This window comes from Haliotis rubra, unplaced genomic scaffold (genome assembly GCF_003918875.1).
Source record: "Haliotis rubra isolate DU_JTF1 unplaced genomic scaffold, ASM391887v1 Scf51, whole genome shotgun sequence".
Taxonomy (NCBI): domain Eukaryota; kingdom Metazoa; phylum Mollusca; class Gastropoda; order Lepetellida; family Haliotidae; genus Haliotis; species Haliotis rubra.
In genome coordinates, this window is record NW_025767202.1 from 3,145,206 (window position 1) to 3,164,386 (window position 19,181).

Sequence of the window (19,181 nt, forward strand, 5' to 3'; positions counted from 1 at the left end):
CACAGATACAACACGTGACACACACACAGATACAACACAAGACAAGACACAGATACAACACACACAAGACACAGATACAACACAAAGACACAGATACAACACAAGACAAGACACAGATACAACACAAGACAAGACACAGATACAACACAAGACAAGACACAGATACAACACAAGACACAGATACAACACAAGACACAGATACAACACGTGACACAGGTACAACACAAGACAAGACACAGATACAACACGTGACACAGACACAGATACAACGCAAGACAAGACACAGATACACACAACACAAGACAAGACACAGATACAACACAAGACAAGACACAGATACACACACAAGACAAGACACAGATACAACACAAGACAAGACACAGATACAACACAAGACAAGACACAGACACAGATACAACACAAGACAAGACACAGATATAACACACACAAGACAAGACACAGATACAACACAAGACAAGACACAGATACAACACACACAGAGGACAAGACACAGATACAACACACACCTGTTTCTTGTCAGCCTCCTGCTTCTCAGACTTGTCCAGAGCCTTCTCTTCGTACTTGAGCAGCAGCGAGTTGCCGAGCCGCGAGCCCAGGAACAGGAAGCCCTCCTCACACTGGCACATCTGGAGAACAGAAAAGGACAGTTAAAGGTCTGTTGGCTTCACCTGATAAGCAGTCGGCAAGAGAACTGCCCATCTGTGTGTGACATCAAACCCACAACAGACCAATGTCTTCGCATATCAGGGGTGGAAATAACCCATTGCCCGACGTCCGAGTCCAATGTTTTTTTCTGTCAGGCAAGCAAATTTGTATATCACACTGTACCAGTGTCCAGTTGACTTTCCAATGTTTCATTATGTTGTTTATTTTAAAAAAATCAATAAGAAAACGGCCGGTATAGTGGAAAAATTATCAGGGCAAGTGATTTTACATGTGCCACTGTTCCGGAGTACACTAGCAATTTTAAAGGTATTTCCACCCCTGAATATAACACTGATGATTATCAGGGAAAGAGACGTCCTTGGTTACATTCATAGACAAGTCCCCTGTCGCGATCTTGCTGGAATATTGCTAAAAGCGGCGTAAAACTAAACTCAGTCAGTCCGTCAGTCATGGACAAAGGTGGTCTGAGGTTGAACCAACAGCCCTACTTTAACTGTGAATCATCTCCTGTACTGGTCATATGGATTACACAGGTTCTGAGTATATCTCTGTGTCTTTTGTGTGACAATGAAACATGGGAAACATCTGTATATAGAAGCAGACAGCAGGTTATGGATCTTTATGAGTGGAGGCAGTTCTGGTGGTATTGGCTTCAGAATCTGACTAATCAAATAATAATGTAATTTTCGTTGAGTCTATGTAAACAGAAATTCCTCATCGATGCAAACATTAAAATAAGTGAATTTTTGTCTCTAAAAGATTACAAGTAGCTCTGGTTAGAACACAAACTATCTTTCATCACAGTTGTAGGTATAGATTTAAACTACTCACGCAGGTGGTGAGCACGCTAGAAGCGGCCTTGTCGAAGTGGAAACTGCGAACGCTCCTCATGCCATCCACCACCAGGGTCAACACGTACCTGGACAGAAGGTCAGACAGATTGGAATGAAAGGTCACAAAAACAACACAGATGGATATAGGTAGACTGGCATAACATCATTCTAGGACAAATATGTTAACAATGAACAACAAATTGTAGAAGGATTAAAGTCCGAGTCCACTCACAACTCCCCACCCTTCAGGGATAACACCAGTCTGTCGTGTGAGATCAGGGAGGCCCGAGCACAGTCCAGCGTCAGCTTTACTCCGTCCTGTATCCCTGGAACAAATCACACTAGGAATGTGGATGCTGACATCAGTACAACAGGAACAGTGTTCACGAATAGCGTCTGACCCTCTGACAAATCCGGCAGATTCGCCAACGGTCAGACAGAAGTCTACAACCCGCCGGCCCCAGTGTCTGACTGTATATTTCACAATGACTTTGACTGAAGTTCTTTTATGTGACATGTGACACTTGCTTGCTGTTTATAAATCTTATGTTTGTTAATAATTTCAATGCCAATTATAAGAAATGTTAAATCTGTAATGTGTGTTTTATTTTATTCTATGGGTCCTGGGAATTTTCAATGGGTCAGGCAGACATCTGAAACTTACAGGACCCATTGTCCTGTTACTTTGAAACACCATTCGTGAAACACTGCAGGAAGTAACTAAATCTTGTCCAGGAGAGGATATATGTGGGGAGACGACAACTAGAAATGCAATACATCCAACTCAACTAACATTATTTGCAGAATGGAGATCTTAAAATTCTCCAAATTTATATCAGCCACATAAATTGCAGGCTTTAAATGTTGTCCGAGTAAGATTTCATAAGTCAAACGCTTCTTGATTACAAAAGAATTAAAACGACTCCTCCCCATCAGGAGGTGTCCCCGGTGTTGATAGTGTTGTACATCATTAGTTTTGACACTCATTTGCCAGGGAAACATTCATCATGATCATTCTATTCCCATGGACATCATATCTGAAAATACTCACAATCACTTTGTTTATTTATATAGAAACTGTTATTAAACTTATTAATGAACAGTAATTATCCTACTAAGAGTCCTCAACATATGCGACCTAGTCAAATCACAGAAACTGACAGATGACAGTGGGGCTCTCAGTGATTACTTACGGAGAGGGAAGGCTGAGGAAGTCTCTGCGATGCTATTGAGGGAGACTCCATACGGAGGCACGCTCTGATTCAGGTAGAGAAGTGAGTTGACGGCAAACACTATCACGCCACCTGGAACACACACATCGTGGAAGTCAACCAAACATATCAACCTGGTTGTGTAATGCAACAAAGTACATACACACATGTGCAAAGATTACATTATGTACTGATAATCTCTATAACAGAGATTACTGACGACTATGACTCTCTTAAGGTAGCCAAATGCCTCGTCATCTAATTCGTGCATTAGTGATTAACGAGATTTCCACTGTCCCTATCTACTATCTAGCGAAACCACAGCCAATAACAGATCTTGTGAGTGTCTGACAAGATGGGAGGAAAATCAGTGTTTCAGGAATAACCAAAAACGTTAGCTGGAAGTCAGGGAGTCTAAACACCTGATCTTGTTAGTCGCTGCATACCACAAGCATGGCTTGCCATGGGCTTCCATTAGATGTGGAGTTTACCACTTTATGTTGAGAGAGCAGGGATCACGAGGCTAAAAACAGGGCTGAGCTGGAAGCTAAGGGAAGTAACTCCGCATAGCAAGCTGCAATCACAATATTCAAGTTACATCTTGGCATCTTATACACCTATGGATGCAGAACAATAGACGACAACGCTGGGTGAGGACAGAGTTTGACAGGAAAGGAAGATAAGCAATCATCCAGATCATTACTACGTACCAATTGGGCGAGGTACAGCGACCGCCATGAAACAGTCAAAGGGGAGACTACTCAGTGACCAGATGATGGGATGGACTTTCTGTTGGATGTTAAGGGAGATGGCGACAATGCTGCAGGTGTCTGCCCTCACCGCTGTGCGTCTGTATGATGAACAGTCAAACACATTAATGACAACATTGGCAATATTAAAAGAAAGTGTCAGTGGACTTATTTGTGCTCTGAAACAACGAACAGTCTGTTCCAAACCATGGGACCATGTCTGTTGTGTCAGAGACATTTATTAATATAAGATGCTAATATTATATACTATCACAAGAGAAAACCATAGTTATTAGTTCATCAGTCAGTGTGCAAGTGTTTTCATCAATAAATGTTCATATTATGCTGATCAAAATAGCAACAATAACACAAAGTCCCAGACACATGAAAGATGATTGCTTCATTGTTAAACACAGTGCAACAACCAGCACAGCTTGCAGCGGACCAAAAACCCAGTACAGTCTACCCAGTGACCTACCCTGTCCATGTCATTAGAGGCTCGTACAGGATGAACACGGTCGGCTCGAAGTAGCCATGCAGGAACTGAATGTCGTGGACGTTGGTGATCTTCTCGTCCAGCTTCCGCAGGTCGATGATGTAGGAAGACAGAATAGGGGACTTGCTGCTGAAGCTGATAACAGAGAGAAGATGGTGGCAGGGGGGAGGGGCGTATCCAACATTCCTAACTCAGAGCCATTCAAACACAAATTGGGAAAATAAGTTATATTGTTTGAAGTTCAACTGTGTGCTTTGTTGGTGCTATCCATGATTATGTACCCAGTAGCATTTAAAGTTGAGACCAGGGTAGGTTCATCTGATGACCTTATATACTCCAGAACACCTGCAACATCTAATTAACAGGTGCAACACAGGACAGGCAATCAAAGCCTATATGCTTCCTACGTATTCACAAAGGGGTTTCCATATACACATTCAGTCCATACAGACGTTTGTTTGCACTATTCCAGTTACATGCTGATCAGACAATCAGGTGATTGGTATTCTGAGCATCAGTCATGTCATGCATCAACCATGAGAGCTAGTCTGACCATCAGATACCATTCTAAAACAGATCCTCACAGGTCTTACACCTGATAATTATAAATATATACAAAGGTGGATAATTTATTAGGTATGTTCAAGTTCCTGGAGATTAGGTTAATCACGCCATGTAACTATGGTAGCCAGAGACTTACGATCCCCCCATAAGCGGGTCAATCTCCTCCAACACAGCGTCCTTCTTGAATGGTAGCACCACTAGGTGTGTGCCGTAGACCAGCATCACAGCACAGCGGCCGTCAGGGTCAACTCTCACCATGGGGATCGTGTGTGGCTTGAAAAACCCTTCCTGTAAGTATACATGTGGAATAGTTAGAACTAAATACTTGTATCATCCATGCAATGCACATAATTATATAACTCTTCACAAACTCCTCACATGTCACTGTGAAGCTTTGGTGAGCATTGATATCAACCACTGTTTCCATATGGTTCCTAGGACATAACTGAATATGGCAGAGACAAAACAGTGAAGGAATGACAGCAAAGATTCGATAAGTGTGGGGTTTGGAGGGACTTCATGATCATCCTAGTCATACACAACACCACCACAGGCAACTCACCTTCAGCTCCTGCTCCTCAAACTGATGGAGTGAGGATGTCTTCAGGTCGTGCGTACCGGGGTCATACTCAAGCACCGACAACTGAAACATAAAAATAAATCTGAATTTTTTGTTCAGTTCTTTCAAGTCAATATAACTCGATTATATGTCTGATTCGAAAAGGGAAACTTTAAAAAATATACGAAAGACATGCACTTAAAAGAAAAAAAAAAATTAAACCTATTATGATCCATTATCCACCCTTGCCATGAACAAAAACACTTGTACACTTTTCAACATTAGTCTTTTTGTACTAAGTACTTCTTGACATGTCCGAGAACAGTGTTTACCTTTGCATCACTAAAGCTGAGCAGCAAGGCATCCCTCTGTGAGCCGGCGAGCTTCACGGTCTGCATCGACATCACGTTGCCGAACAGCGTGAACGTAGCCAGGTTCTCCAGTCTCGTCCTGCGACTCTCTGAAAAATGAATAACGAGATATGTCTTTTCTTGCTGAAGGCTATCAACAAATGGTTTCAATGAGATTGGGCTTAAAAAGTGACATAACTCTGGAAAAAAAGTTACAAAGTATGTTGTCTAAGGTCACTTGTCAATCTCTGCCCCTTAGGTTACAGCCCCTAAGTCATCAATCTCTCCCGCAATGGCAAAATACTCCTCATGAATATGTCTACGAGTTGTGATTATGTCAAATGTTTTGGTGTGTATATAGCTAAGTGGAAGGAGAGTACTGAAAGGTTTCAAAATTCTGCTCCAAAAAGGAGCACTACAACCATATTCAGTTGAAGCCAAAATTGTTGCCATGGAAATGCAAAAAAAAACGCCATTTTATGCAGAAATCCAAAACTAGCGAAAGGCACCAGTTCACCACTAGACCTACCTATGTATGAAATTTCGTGATGAAACAGTGAACACTTTTTAAGTTCTGCTCCAGAAAAGAGCACTACCACCAATTTCAGTCAAAGTGAAACTTGTCGCCATGGAAACGCTAAAAATATTGTATTCAGAAATCCAAAACTACCAAAAAGCACCAGTACCCCACCATATATATCTATATACCACGTTTGGTGAAGAAATAGTGAACGGTTTAGAGTAATGCTCTGAAAAAGACAAATGTGCACGGACAGAGTCCATTTTAATACCCCCCCCCCGCAACGTGTTTTGCGGGGGATAATTATTTTCATGAAATCTAAACTTGGGGATGCCATCATGATCACATATTAATACTGCTGCACTGATAAAAATGTACTGACATCAATATCAGATTTACAATTTATTGCCACAGAAATGTCTAATGACAAAGAGTGAATGAGTGAGTGAGTTTAGTTTTACGCCGCACTCAGCAATATTCCAGCTATATGGTGCTGCATGAGCATCGATCTGTGCAATGACACGTGTCAACCAAGTCAGCAGGCCTGACTACCCGATCCCGTTAGTCGCCTCTTACGACAAGCATAGTCGCCTCTTGTGGCAAGCATGGGTTGCTGAAGACCTATTCTACCCCGGATCTTCACAGGTCTAATGACAAACAAGAAAGCAGAAAATTTAATGTTAAACATTCAATGGATCATCCTGGCTCACATCTAGTACTAGTTTGCTTAATTACTGGTCTACAGAGAACATTGTGTCATGTACACGTATATAGTCACATATAGAATAACTATTTATACCTGTTATACAGTTATATGGATGTATTGTGATACTGTCAACATGTCCTACATTAAACTGTCCAGTCAATGATGCTCATGTTTACAACATAATCAAATATCTCACCTGCTGACATTTCTTCCTCTGGAGTGTCCGACATCTTCAACAGAATGTATCACATTAGTGAGCATCAACTTGCATCTCCTCTCAAATGTGTCAAGTACTTTATATATGCTTAAAGGTCACATGCAACCAAAAAATCAAACATAATTAAAACACAATTATCACTTATTCATGACATATAATATACATTGCTGGTTATGAAAAAACATAAAAACAAAATTATAAGCATACAATCGCAAATCAAAAGTGCAATATTGTGTACTTGGGTTTACTTCCCTCGAAACGAAGCAGCCGCGATACCGAACCCAGACAGAGCGGGTGGGTGTGCATTCAAGTGTAACGGCTGGTTCATTTGCAGATGCCCTCATGGCTCATTGTGTGTGTATATATAGAGATGTTGGGTTTTGTAAATACATGTTTTTGTATATCATTTTGCAATCAACAGACATCATAACATGTCATGTGTACAAGTATCACACCTGCCTGTCTGTGTAATTACATAATGTGACAGAGACTGAACTCGGGCCATAAATCAATGCGTTTTGTTTATGGTGTATAGCCTGATAGGTGTTTAAGTTCAAACTGCATGTGGTCAGTGATTGAAATTGTGTATTGAATATTGTCATTAGCAGACGGGCAGGCAGACACATAAGTGCCAATAAAACAGACATTAAGTTTTGTCTGTGACAACGACATATCTATATCACAGTTAGAAATTCTGTCGACGCTAAATAATGACATTGCTTTTAAGTATCGAACTGAGAAAGTGACTCGATAAGAAGAACGTGTGGTGAAATAGACAAATGAAATTATATAAACAGTTAAATTGGTAATCTACTGTCATAACATGTAAAAAAGCTCACGCCTGTGAAATATCAACAAAACATTAGAAAAAAAGCTCACACCAAAGCCTTCACCGAATATTCACCGGACAACCCGCTTCCAAGCTCCGCGAACCTATTTCACTGTGCATGTGCTATGAGCGTAGCCCAGCTGTTGAAACCACTTCAATTCCCCCAAGCGCTGGGGGAAAGTTAGAGAATCGTTTGAACTACAATTTCGCTCTGGTTTTTTCATCGCGTTATTTTTCAACTTTATAAGTTGAATTTGCATTTTTGATGAATCTGCAAAGTTGTGTTTTACGTTGCATGTGACCTTTATGCTTAAATACATGTTCCAACTGAATTACATTTTATACCATATCAAGAAATATTTCTCCTACATCATGTACACTATCATTCATTTCTACACATTCTTACACCAGGACGAGTATTTTGTAGCTTTAGTGCCACTGCTACTTGTAAACAGACAAATGGAAACAAAGGAGTTGTACCAACGCCCTCAAATGTGCTTAGAACAGAACATGGCCTGCAGCTATCGTGATGCCGAACAGCTAATAGACACATGATATTAGGTGTCGTAAATGATGCTGTGGCTAAACTTTGATAAGTTTACTTTGCTAACTAACCGGAGAAAGAAAGTAACTTAAAGTATCCAGTGAAACAGTCAAGACATTAGATACTTCGAGACGAATGATTCAATCACAAATTAACTTCTGGATCATAGCATATGATCAAACATCTGATCATGATTACCTGGAACCTTCAGCTTCACACCTGGCTCATAACTAGTGTTGGGAATTGGTTTAAATGTCATATTTGATGATTGGTTCACCACAACCGATCAATCATCGAAACTAATTGGTTAGCACCATTTATTAAATTTACCTGGTTTTGTATGTTAATGCACTTAAAAAAAGGAAACCTACATGTAGTTCTATGGGGGTTTTTTTTGTTGTTTTTTCGCAAACTGCACAAAATGCATTTGCAAATTTCACATCTTTACAGGATGACTAGTATGTTAGGAACATAAATTTTCTGGAGTCTTTAAGATAAATTCAATCATGACTTGGAATGAGCTTGTAGTGCTTATGAAATGTAACAGACAAAACCAACCTTGTGAAAAATATTGTTACTGAAAACAAGTGTTCCAGAATAGTTTGTGTTTGATTATGAGAAAAAATGACTGATTGCTCGGTCGGTTAGGCACTGCGACCAATTTTTTATTATTACAATTAATCGGACCACCACTAAGTGATAACCTGTTTTGAACACCTGATTGGTAAGGTTCTTGAGAGGCATTTAAAATTGGTATTGAAGTAAAAGGGAAATATTATAGATGACAACTTCTAGTTTATTGCATGTCACAATGTTTCTGGGATATTCCTAGCCCCTTCGTCAGGTGAATTGATACAAACAAGATACATCAATGAGCATATATACTAAATTGTACAAGAAGCCAGTGTTGCATGTATACTCCTCACAAAAAATTAAGCAACAAGTGTATTTTTGGTCAGTACATATGCCTTTACTCATGATCATTACAACTGAATCAAACATAAAGATAAAGCATATCCACACACTTTTCCAACAAAGAAATCAAAATTCATTGAACAATAACTGACTTGCAAATCATCAAAAACAGTGTCACTAAAAAAGATGTGCAAAATGTGTTGCATCAGGGTATGAAAATGTCTGAAAACACTTTTACTGTCAGTTTTGAGCACTGATCCAAAGTTTAATAACGTGTATGGCCACCATTGACCTGAATACACGCTTCAAGACGTCTAGGCATTGACCAGATGAGTCTGTCTAGAGTCTGTTGTGGAATGTTCTGCCATTCTCTCCGCAATGCCTGTTCAAGCTGATCCAGAGTCTGAGGGACGAGCGTGGAGGCCGTACACACGCCTTCCGAGGATGTCCCAAGCATGTTCAATAGGATTCAGGTCAGGAGACCTTGCAGGCCAGTCCATATGGGTGATGTTGTTGGTCTGAAGAACATCAGTGACAACTCTTGCTTTCGATGTGGGACGGGCATTGTCATCCATGAAGATGAAGTTAGGACCTGCTTGCTGAGCCCACGGAATGATCACAGGTGTGACAATTTAGTCTCGGTACCTCACACCTGTCATGGTACCTCGTCTGATGACCACAAGATCAGTTCGTCAGTCCAACTTGGATTCCTGCCCAGATCATCAAACTCCCACCTCCATACTGATCATGTTCAGCAATCGCATTACAGTTGGCGTATCGTTCGTTACGGTTTCTCCACACACGAGCCCTACCATCATTGAAGTCCAGACAGAATCTTGACTCATCTGTGAAGAGAACATTACGCCAGCGATTGACTCTCCAGTTACGTCGTTGGTTAGCCCAATTCAGTCTCTGTTGACGATGGTGTGCAGGCAGTGGGATACGTTGCACTGGTCTTAGGGACCTGAGACCTTCAGCATGGAGTCTGTTCCTCACTGTCTGTGTGGAGATTCTGTTCCCAGCAACTCTCTGGAGGTCATTCTGGAGAGATCTGGCTGTGGTGAACCTGTTCCGCCCGGGCTAGGGTGGCCAAGTATCGGTCCTCTCTGGGAGTTGTCACCCTTGAGACGACCTGAGCGTGGTCTCTCAGTCATCAATCCGGTCTGTTGGTGACAGTGATATCGCTCTGGAGATGACGCTTCGATGAACATTGAAATGGTTGGCAACAGCACTCTGGGTCTGACCCCTGCACCATTCCAACAATTTGAGCAACTTCAATTGGTGTCAAGTGACGCCTAGCCATTTCTCAAATGTTACTGTCAACAATTTGTCGTTGCTGGCAGTTTTAACGCAATCAGAACGCATGTGCGACGTGTATAGCACATGTTGTCCATGCATTTTGCATGTGAGTTTTGAGGGTGGTTGCGTTCAGGCGGTGCTAACAATGTTATCAGAAAAACAATATGGGAAATGCTTTAAGTTCATCAATCGTAAAGGGTTCTCCTGCATGGCTTATATGCCAAGTAATAACTTCATATACCCATGAAGAAAATATGTGGAAAAAAATACTTGTTGCTTAACTTTTTGTGAGGAGTATATATACAATAAATTGAAAAAGAAACATGAGATGAAAGTGTGCGATGTACAGACAATAGGTATATTGTTTACACAAGGGAAGAGTTTATACAAGTGATTAGCAGATGTGGGTAGAAGACAGTAATGATCTAATGGACTTCCCAGGCACTGGGTAGGTACACTCCTTGATCCCTGTTCAGCTGCGGTTGTAATTGTCTTATCGTTAAAGACTCTAATAATTTGCGCTTGTGCCAATCATGGACAATAGTGGTAATACGGTTGACTGTTGCCAGTCAGTGGAGTGAGAAGGGTTTTTGATGACGTGCTCTGAGAACTGATTTTTGGTTCATTTTTTGTAAATTTTTAGAAGATTTAGAAGATGTCATCCATGATATTTGCCTTTTGCCTGATTGGTACTTTTACATCGTTTCCGTGAATCAATTTGGGGTATAGGTATAAAAACGCAAATCATAGAGGTGTAATGGGGGCTAAATATAATGGGTGCCATAGATATTAGATAAGGGTGGGTTAGCGTTAGTTGGGGGGTCATTCTCTTTCCACAGAGGTTACTCCTGTCATATTTTCCTACGTAACCTCTGTTCTAATACGGCCATATTTCCCGGTTCTCGTAAAATCCCCTAGCGGCAAAAGATCGCAACACGAATTATCTCCCTTCTTTCTATCCAATCAGAACACCTGTTACATCGACTTAGATTCAACTTGACTAACACAAGCAAATGTGGGGCCACAAATATCCCCCATCTGCCGGGGACTTGTGTTGATGTTACACACAAGACGTTTACTGGCTAGCTCGTCCGTTGTCAACGAGGGTGATTGAGAAGTTTAGTTTTCTCGAAGCATACGGAAATTACCGAGGCCTTGCGAATGATCACTTTTGAAACAACGTCGCTGATTGCACAACTAAATCTGATTGTCTCCAATCACGAGTCTTGAACGCTCACACCGTGAAAGGGCCGTATTAGAACAAAGGTTACGTAGGAAAATATGACAGGAGTAACCTCTGTGGGAAGAGAATGGTTGGGGGTATGAATTATAAGTTATAGCAATACACAATGGATTTTTCTCACCGTTGTTTGCGGAAGCATGCGGGTCACGGTTATCACTTGTTTGTTTGGCATTGCTTGCCATTTCGGCGCAGTGATTAGCTGCACGCGCTGGAAGGTTCCATTCCAAAGGCGGGGGTATGCTCCTCGCTTAGTGGATTAGGCCAGTTACTGAGGATAGGTGAACCCTTGTTTCGGGACGAAACAGCTTCCCCGTTTGCTTTGAGATAAGTAGAATTTGCTCCATGATGGACCAGTGCTTGTTTCGAGACGAAACAGTCCACCCCACTCTCATGGCGAAGCACTTAGGTTAGGAAATAGTAGGGTAGACGCAGGTATTGGTGTTTGGGGGAATAAAGGTATTTAGTTTTAGGGATGTATTTACATATATATATACACAGGGTAATTGTTAGGAAGCAGGAAGGACGGGTGGTTTTTAAAACCAACTACCCCTGTTATGAGACAGCTGTAGTATTTATTCTAGATTTATATAAGTTCGGGGCTAGGTGGGGATCGTTGTTTAGTGTTCCCCCTAGGCACATTTAGGAGGGCGCTGCGCCCTGCCCTTTGATTTTTGCGCCCTGCCCTTTTTGTTTTGCGCCCTGCCCTTTTCGCCTCAATCCCAGTTTTTTTTCCAGCTGTGCTTGATTTTACAACATCCCGTGTGTATTTTCCGGATTTTATTAAGGACGGAGTTCTCTCCCTTTCAAGGGGAGACACCAAATTGTTTTGATAATGATTAGGAAATTGGCATTTAAACCATGGCGAAGTCAAATGTGTTTAATTCGCTTTACAAATCACAATGCCTACCAAGGAAAGAATCAAATGGAAAAGAGAAGAAGCGGTGAAGGTTGAAGCAAGGAAGTGTCAGCCGACTAATAGATTTCTTCGCTCCTAACAGGTATGTGCCTCTAAGTTCGTGATTTTTAGGCCGTTGATTTCCCTTTCAATTTCACATGCCTTTCAAATAAGACCTTCATTTATTAAAGACAACGATGTGTGAACTACATGGGATGTATTTTGGTACGTTTGGGGGACCGATATTCATGTGACTGTGCTGTTTAGGTGAAAATCTGAAACTTCGAAAATGTCCGCCATTTTGAATCCATCGGCAATTTGAAATTGATCTTGAATTATTTTGTTGTTTGTCCTGGGAAATGAAATAGTTAATACAGCTTGCATAACAGCTTCACTTGGTAGCCTTGTTTTTAGTGTTTACTGTCGATTTAATAAAATGTAAGTCTTGAAGGCGTAAAACTATTTTTACGATTTCAAACAATGGGAAGCCACACCCTTGTCGAGGCTCTCCACAGTAGATACTTACGTTCAGGTGTATTATTGTGTGATATTTTTGTTTTAATAATTATGATTGCAAATTTAATATCTAAGAATATTTTGAATATGGTATATGAACTTTGTATTTTTTTTTTTTCAGACCGGACCCGAGTCAGAGGTAGTTTCCTATGAAAATTCAAGGGCACACGAGACAGAGTCAGTTAATCCAACACAGAAGAAAGATGGTGGTCACAAGACTGCATTTGACACGAAGTGGCAACAAAACCGTCCCTGGTCGAGGTACTCAGAAGATGACAAAAATAAGGGAATGATGTTTTGTTCATTATGTTCTAAGTGGAACACCAAGGGCAGAAATGGACTTAATGTCGACCAAACAGAGATTGAGTGGAGTCAAGTAAAGGAGCTTGACACCAGTTCACCCTCCACCATTTTGAAGACTCAAGCCTCAACTTGGAAACTTGAATCCAAACATTGTTCAATTACTGTCCATTCATGCAACTGTGATTGTCCACTTCTGAAGTTGAGAGAGTGTTCTCAAAAGTGAAACTGATTGTGACTTGTGACAGATCATAGAAACAGACTCAGTGTTCAAAATTGCAATGGACTTCTCATGATTAGCCTGAATGCATCGTCAGTTTCAGACATTGACTTGAAAAAAGTTGTGAACAGATGCTTGGCAAGAAAGAAAAGAAGACTGTAAATTGTTGTTTGCGTCTTTTGTGAAATTGTAAACAAATGTGACAACAGGTTAATGTCTTGAAATGCTTTTTTTTCCAAATTTTGATCTTAAAATACAAAATGAGAAGAGTAATAAATGAACTTTAGAAATAAAATTATAAGAGCATTTGACTTCATATACATTTTGTTATTGTTATTTTTTCAATAATCCTCACCAAAGTGCCCTTTTAGATTATGAAGTGCCCTTTTTGTTTAATTTACCCTGCCCTTTCTGAATCCTAGGGGGAACACTGTTGTTGTTAATTTATTGGGTTTCTGTTTAAAAACTTCCCAGAAATATATCTTGTATCATTTGTTCTGTTTGGAGTTAGTTTTCTTTTGTAAATAAAATGGTGATATGAATTTTCTTGTATGTCCTGAATCGCAAGGCTGCATCAACGTGGAGGAGAATTCTGCTCAAGGATTGACAGGTTTATACCTGGAGCGTACCCTCTTGTGGAAAACATGCCAGTTGGAATGGAAAACACACAACGCAAAGTTGAACCACACATTTAACATGTAGTTTCCACTGTTACAGAGGTCACACTATATTACTTTAACTTTTCATGAGGACTATTCGAACAGGTCTACACTACTTCACATGAACCCAGTGTTGACAGGTCATGTGTGCACTGTCTAGTCTGCAACTTAGTCACATGACTGTCTCAATGTTTAATTTTGCCATGTCTTACCTCTAGCTCGGAGTTGAGTCTGTACACATGAAGTTGGTTTACTCCGGCAATGACAAGATTCTTCTCCCATGAGTTGAAGAAGTTGCAGTACACACAGTGCTCAATCCCAGTGGGAGGGTGGATCTGCTTGTACACAGAATACATCTTGCTGCCTGCAAACAGTAGAGTTTTCAGTATCATTATAATCTATCAACAAAACATTTCCTACAGATGACAACAGTTGGCTTAGACATGATATTCAGACAAGTTTTAGGTTTAGCAGACCATTCACTTGAAAGTTTAAGTTCAATGACAATGAGACTGGTATTCACGTCTCTACTTACACTGTACAGAAACGGAGACAATGACTTTCTGTAATTGCAGACTATATAACTTTCAATGGGATCTGTCACTAGAATATTAGAAATAAGAGTTCCGTCCGTAACCCGAGCTTTAAATGTATTCTATTTATTAGGATTATTTCGAGGGTTTAGGGTTAGATTTTAGGGTAAGGTTTAGGTTTAGGGCTAGGTATAGGTTGTTTATGAAAAACATAGGCGTATATTCTTTGGCATACAATGTATAATGATTTTAAAAAATACAGGGGTTACGGGCGGAAAACTTTCCACCGAGCCTGTTTTGAACAGACAAAAAGTGTTTTCTCAGGACAGTCGAATGCATGGTGTTTACAATTTACAACTCTGCAAATTCTACCATCGGCATTCTCCTAATTAAACTACATCTAGAATTTGGGTAAATGTGACATAATCACCTTAAAATCCTATCAATATGTATCGTTCTTCGTCGCACTAAACGCAAACGGTTACAGCAGTCGCCGGTTCTCACATTGTTCACTGGGCGCCGCCATTTTAATTCTAGCATTGAAAATGTGGCCACTGTTTCGTATCTGAAATAGGCACAATTTTATGTGTGTCGAGATAAGTGATTATGACATATTTTACTTCATTAACCACTATTTTAGTATTCTGGTGGTAAATCAATCCCCAAAAAATAAATAAATCAATATCCATTGACAATATATATAAACTGCTCTTCCCGAGTTTTCTCCTATACATATTGAAAATATTACCGAACATAAAAAATATTGTAATCAGTCATGGCAACGCCTCTTCACATGTAGCATGAAATGACAAATGTCTCCAGTTAATTTATTTAAATATATCAAACACGTTTTAACATACTTTAAGCAATTGAAGATGTCCTTGATAGAATAGAATGTTTTCCACCTTACCTATATATTGGTAACCCGTGTAAGGATAGTTTTGTTAGACTTGTGTCATCTAAGGATGATGTTTTGATAAGTATTGCTACTTTTTTCTTTAGAATGGTATATTATGCCTGTACATTGTGCAAAAATGGTTCCATAGCTTTCAAAGGCAATAATGTATGACCATTACTGGTTTTACCAGCATCAAACAAAATGTAAAATTTATTCTGTAATGTGGGCCATGGCCTTGTATACTGAAATAAAACTGTCTGTCTGTCTGATAAATTTCTAATGTTCAAAGTACAATTTATATGACACTAAACTGTACACTTCTGTGATGTCTGAAAGTGTGACGTTATCAATGCTCAGTTTCCAACACACTGTAAATATTCATGTTAGAAATTAAATCAAGAATCTCGAAAGGTTTTATCCACAAATTCATCACATATTAAAGTATTTCAGGCGCCTTTAATTCTATTCATGATTTCATATCAAAAGTGAAATTACAGACATAATTATGCTGAGGATTATTTACATCAATTGTTGAAATAAAATAGAGCTTACCCTTGAGGTGACTTGAATATGTCTTGAAATGATATCTCAAATACAGATGATTTCAGATATCTGCAATAAAATTCGTGATATCACAAACGATTTTAGGATATGGTTAAGCAAATTATTATTTTTTCTATTTTCACATTGGTACATGGACCCCAGTCATGTTTAAATACATATTGTAGATTTCAGTTAGAAAACATTTAACAGAATACATTATGCAGAAGTTAAAACATTATTCTGAAAGCGGAATGTGGCAGATCGACCAGAATTTAAATAAATGATTTATTCTTGAACGTACCATAGCAGAATATTTTGTCAGTTCGTAATATGTTTTTAAACTCCTGTTGTAAAAACAGAAAGGCTGGCATCTGTTTGGATATTTTATAGCTAAGATGATATTTTTGAAGAGGATAAAAATCACGTTGATTGGATCATTATTTTTATGGCCGAATCCGAGCAAACTTTGTTATTTCGTGAATTTACATCCAGATTACTGTGAAGCCAGTTTTCAAGATTTTGCCAAATAGGAGTAACCTTGCTACAATCATAAAATAGGTGTGTTATAGTCTCTAAAGAACCAGAATAATAGCTGCACAAGTCATGATCGATTGCATCTTAAAAAGTCTATTATTTGTTGGCAAAAGATAGAGTTTGTATTGAAACCATTGCAGATTGGCGTCTTTGGGACAGCGGAACGGGATATGGTTATATTGTTGTCAATAGTTTGTATCGATTTCATTCTCTGGTATCCTATTCCATTTTACACAATGCTGATTTTTGATTGATTTTGTTTCAAGTAAAGCCCTGTAAAATATTTGACTTCTGTGTTTTTGTCTAGTCAAAAAGTTTAACATATATGGTTGCTAAGTTGACATTACTTCTTTTGAGGAATGCTCTAATTGAGTTAATGACTCCTGAATATTTTAGAAAGTTTGTTTTAACATCCATGGAATATAGTTTTCCTATCGATTAAGATGTTTTGATTATACCAGATAAATTGAGAGGTGATATTTTGTGAATCTGCAGCCCCATGTCTTGATGGTAAGTCGCACCAGGCATTCAGAGGATCACAGTAGAAATTGTTGCGAACAAGTGGAATGATAACTTTTTCTTAGATTGGACAATTATATTCAAACATATGATATCTTGAAAATATTTGTCTATTTCTTAAATTGGGTTAATGATATAGTAAACGAATTTTAAAATGTTGAGTCGCGTTTTTCTAATGATATCCGTAATTTAATTCCTGATACCCTGTCATTAAATATAGATATGAAACATTTATACCCGACATCTTGAATAAATACGTTTCTTATAGGCATCTTCAAATAATGAAGTACTACGGGTAATGTTTCAAATCATGGCGTTAAGCAGACACGCCATGATATAACTGGGCGGTGGGGTAGCCAGGTGGTTAAAGCGTTCGCTCGTCACGCCGAAGACCCGGATTCGATTCTCCACATGGGTACAAGGTGTGAAGCCCATTTCTGTTGTAACCCGCAGCGATATTGCTGGAATATTGCTAAAAGCGGCGCAAAACCATACTCACTCATGAAATAACTGGAATACTGTTTGAAGTAGTGTTAAGCCAAAATCACTCACTCATTCTCGCCCGTTTAAGTTTACGATGACAATCGTAATGACCTGGTCACAATGGGGTCTGCCCTTGTCATGTTGTAGTTTGAATTTTCAAACTATGATTCTATGGAATGGAAGACAAAATCTCGTCAACACATCGCTGGCCAGTCAAATGTCCAACCACGATGACAAAACCTGTTCGCCTGTCATGTGTGATACCGTCCCACACGGTGGCACAATGACATTGGCATAAGGCTCCGTTGCAAACAACGTTTTTCACCATTTGTCAAGTGGAGGCAAACCTTTGATTTGTCTGTAAAAATGATGTAAAGCAATTGAAACATAGCTCGTTCCTGGTGTTGCCAAGCCCGCCCCAAAATTTGCGGCCTATGGTAAGCCGTTAGGGCCACATCCTTTACAGAACGTCTGGCTTAAGGCCGAATGCACAGAGAGACGTATTCAGTATTCATTTTTAGTATCCTGTTGAAGTTCGCCATCCTGTTATATTGTTCGGAATTATCTACTGATAAGAGGATCAGGCCTGAATCTGTTTTCTCTTGTGTAGTGCTATTAATGTAGTGAGAGGGCATTTGAACGAGCCTGTCCGTAAATTACACTTTTTGATTTGCCCAACATACAGGCCCGCTGATACATACATACATTGACGTCCTCTATCTATTGCACCCGGAATTCTGTCTCTCGGGGAGGTGTTATCAAGAGTATGCTAAACTCAGTTGCACAAGTACACTCAAAATAGTTTTAAAAACTTTGTGATGACCTAGTTGTAATACTGTCGTCCGACGACTGTTGAAATATATTTATGATTGATGTAGATTGTTCTCTTGTCACTCTTCTCTGTGCAGTTCCATTACGCGTTGTTGATGTGTACTGTGAAACGTTATTGTGATTATGCTGCACTTAGATGGAACACGCAGTATTGTAGGTTACACCTAAATGATTGCAAGATTATGATGATTATGTTCCCGCATTTTTAACGACATTACAGATATTATGTCTTGGTACTGTGATATTATCCATTTTTTTTTCTTAAAGGTCACATGCAACGTAAAACACAACTTTGCAGATTCTGATACCTTTCGGTATGGACTTACCGAAACAAATCATCAAAAATGCAAATTCAACTTATAAAGTTGAAAAATAACGCGATGAAAAAAAAAACGCGCGAAATCGTAGTTCAAACGATTCACTAATTTCCCCCCCAAAGTTTGGGGGTATTCAAGTGGTTTCAACAGCTGGGCTGCGCTCATAGCACATGCGCAGTGAAATAGGTTCGCGGAGCTTGGAAGCGGGTTG

At 39.6% G+C, this 19,181-nt stretch overlaps 1 protein-coding gene across 1 annotated transcript in view; it reads right to left on the reverse strand.

The window, feature by feature from the left end:
* LOC124292171 (cleavage and polyadenylation specificity factor subunit 1-like) overlaps positions 1 to 15,384 on the reverse strand; it is a 46,495-nt gene extending 31,111 nt beyond the window's left edge. The window contains 12 exon segments of the mRNA XM_046729224.1: positions 528 to 647; positions 1,519 to 1,606; positions 1,753 to 1,846; positions 2,714 to 2,824; positions 3,442 to 3,581; positions 3,959 to 4,111; positions 4,677 to 4,828; positions 5,103 to 5,183; positions 5,432 to 5,559; positions 6,872 to 6,905; positions 14,525 to 14,676; positions 15,276 to 15,384. Of these exon segments, the coding sequence (XP_046585180.1) occupies positions 528 to 647; positions 1,519 to 1,606; positions 1,753 to 1,846; positions 2,714 to 2,824; positions 3,442 to 3,581; positions 3,959 to 4,111; positions 4,677 to 4,828; positions 5,103 to 5,183; positions 5,432 to 5,559; positions 6,872 to 6,905; positions 14,525 to 14,668 (1,245 nt within the window). The 5' untranslated portion in view covers positions 14,669 to 14,676; positions 15,276 to 15,384.
* Positions 15,385 to 19,181: the final 3,797 nt, after the last annotated feature.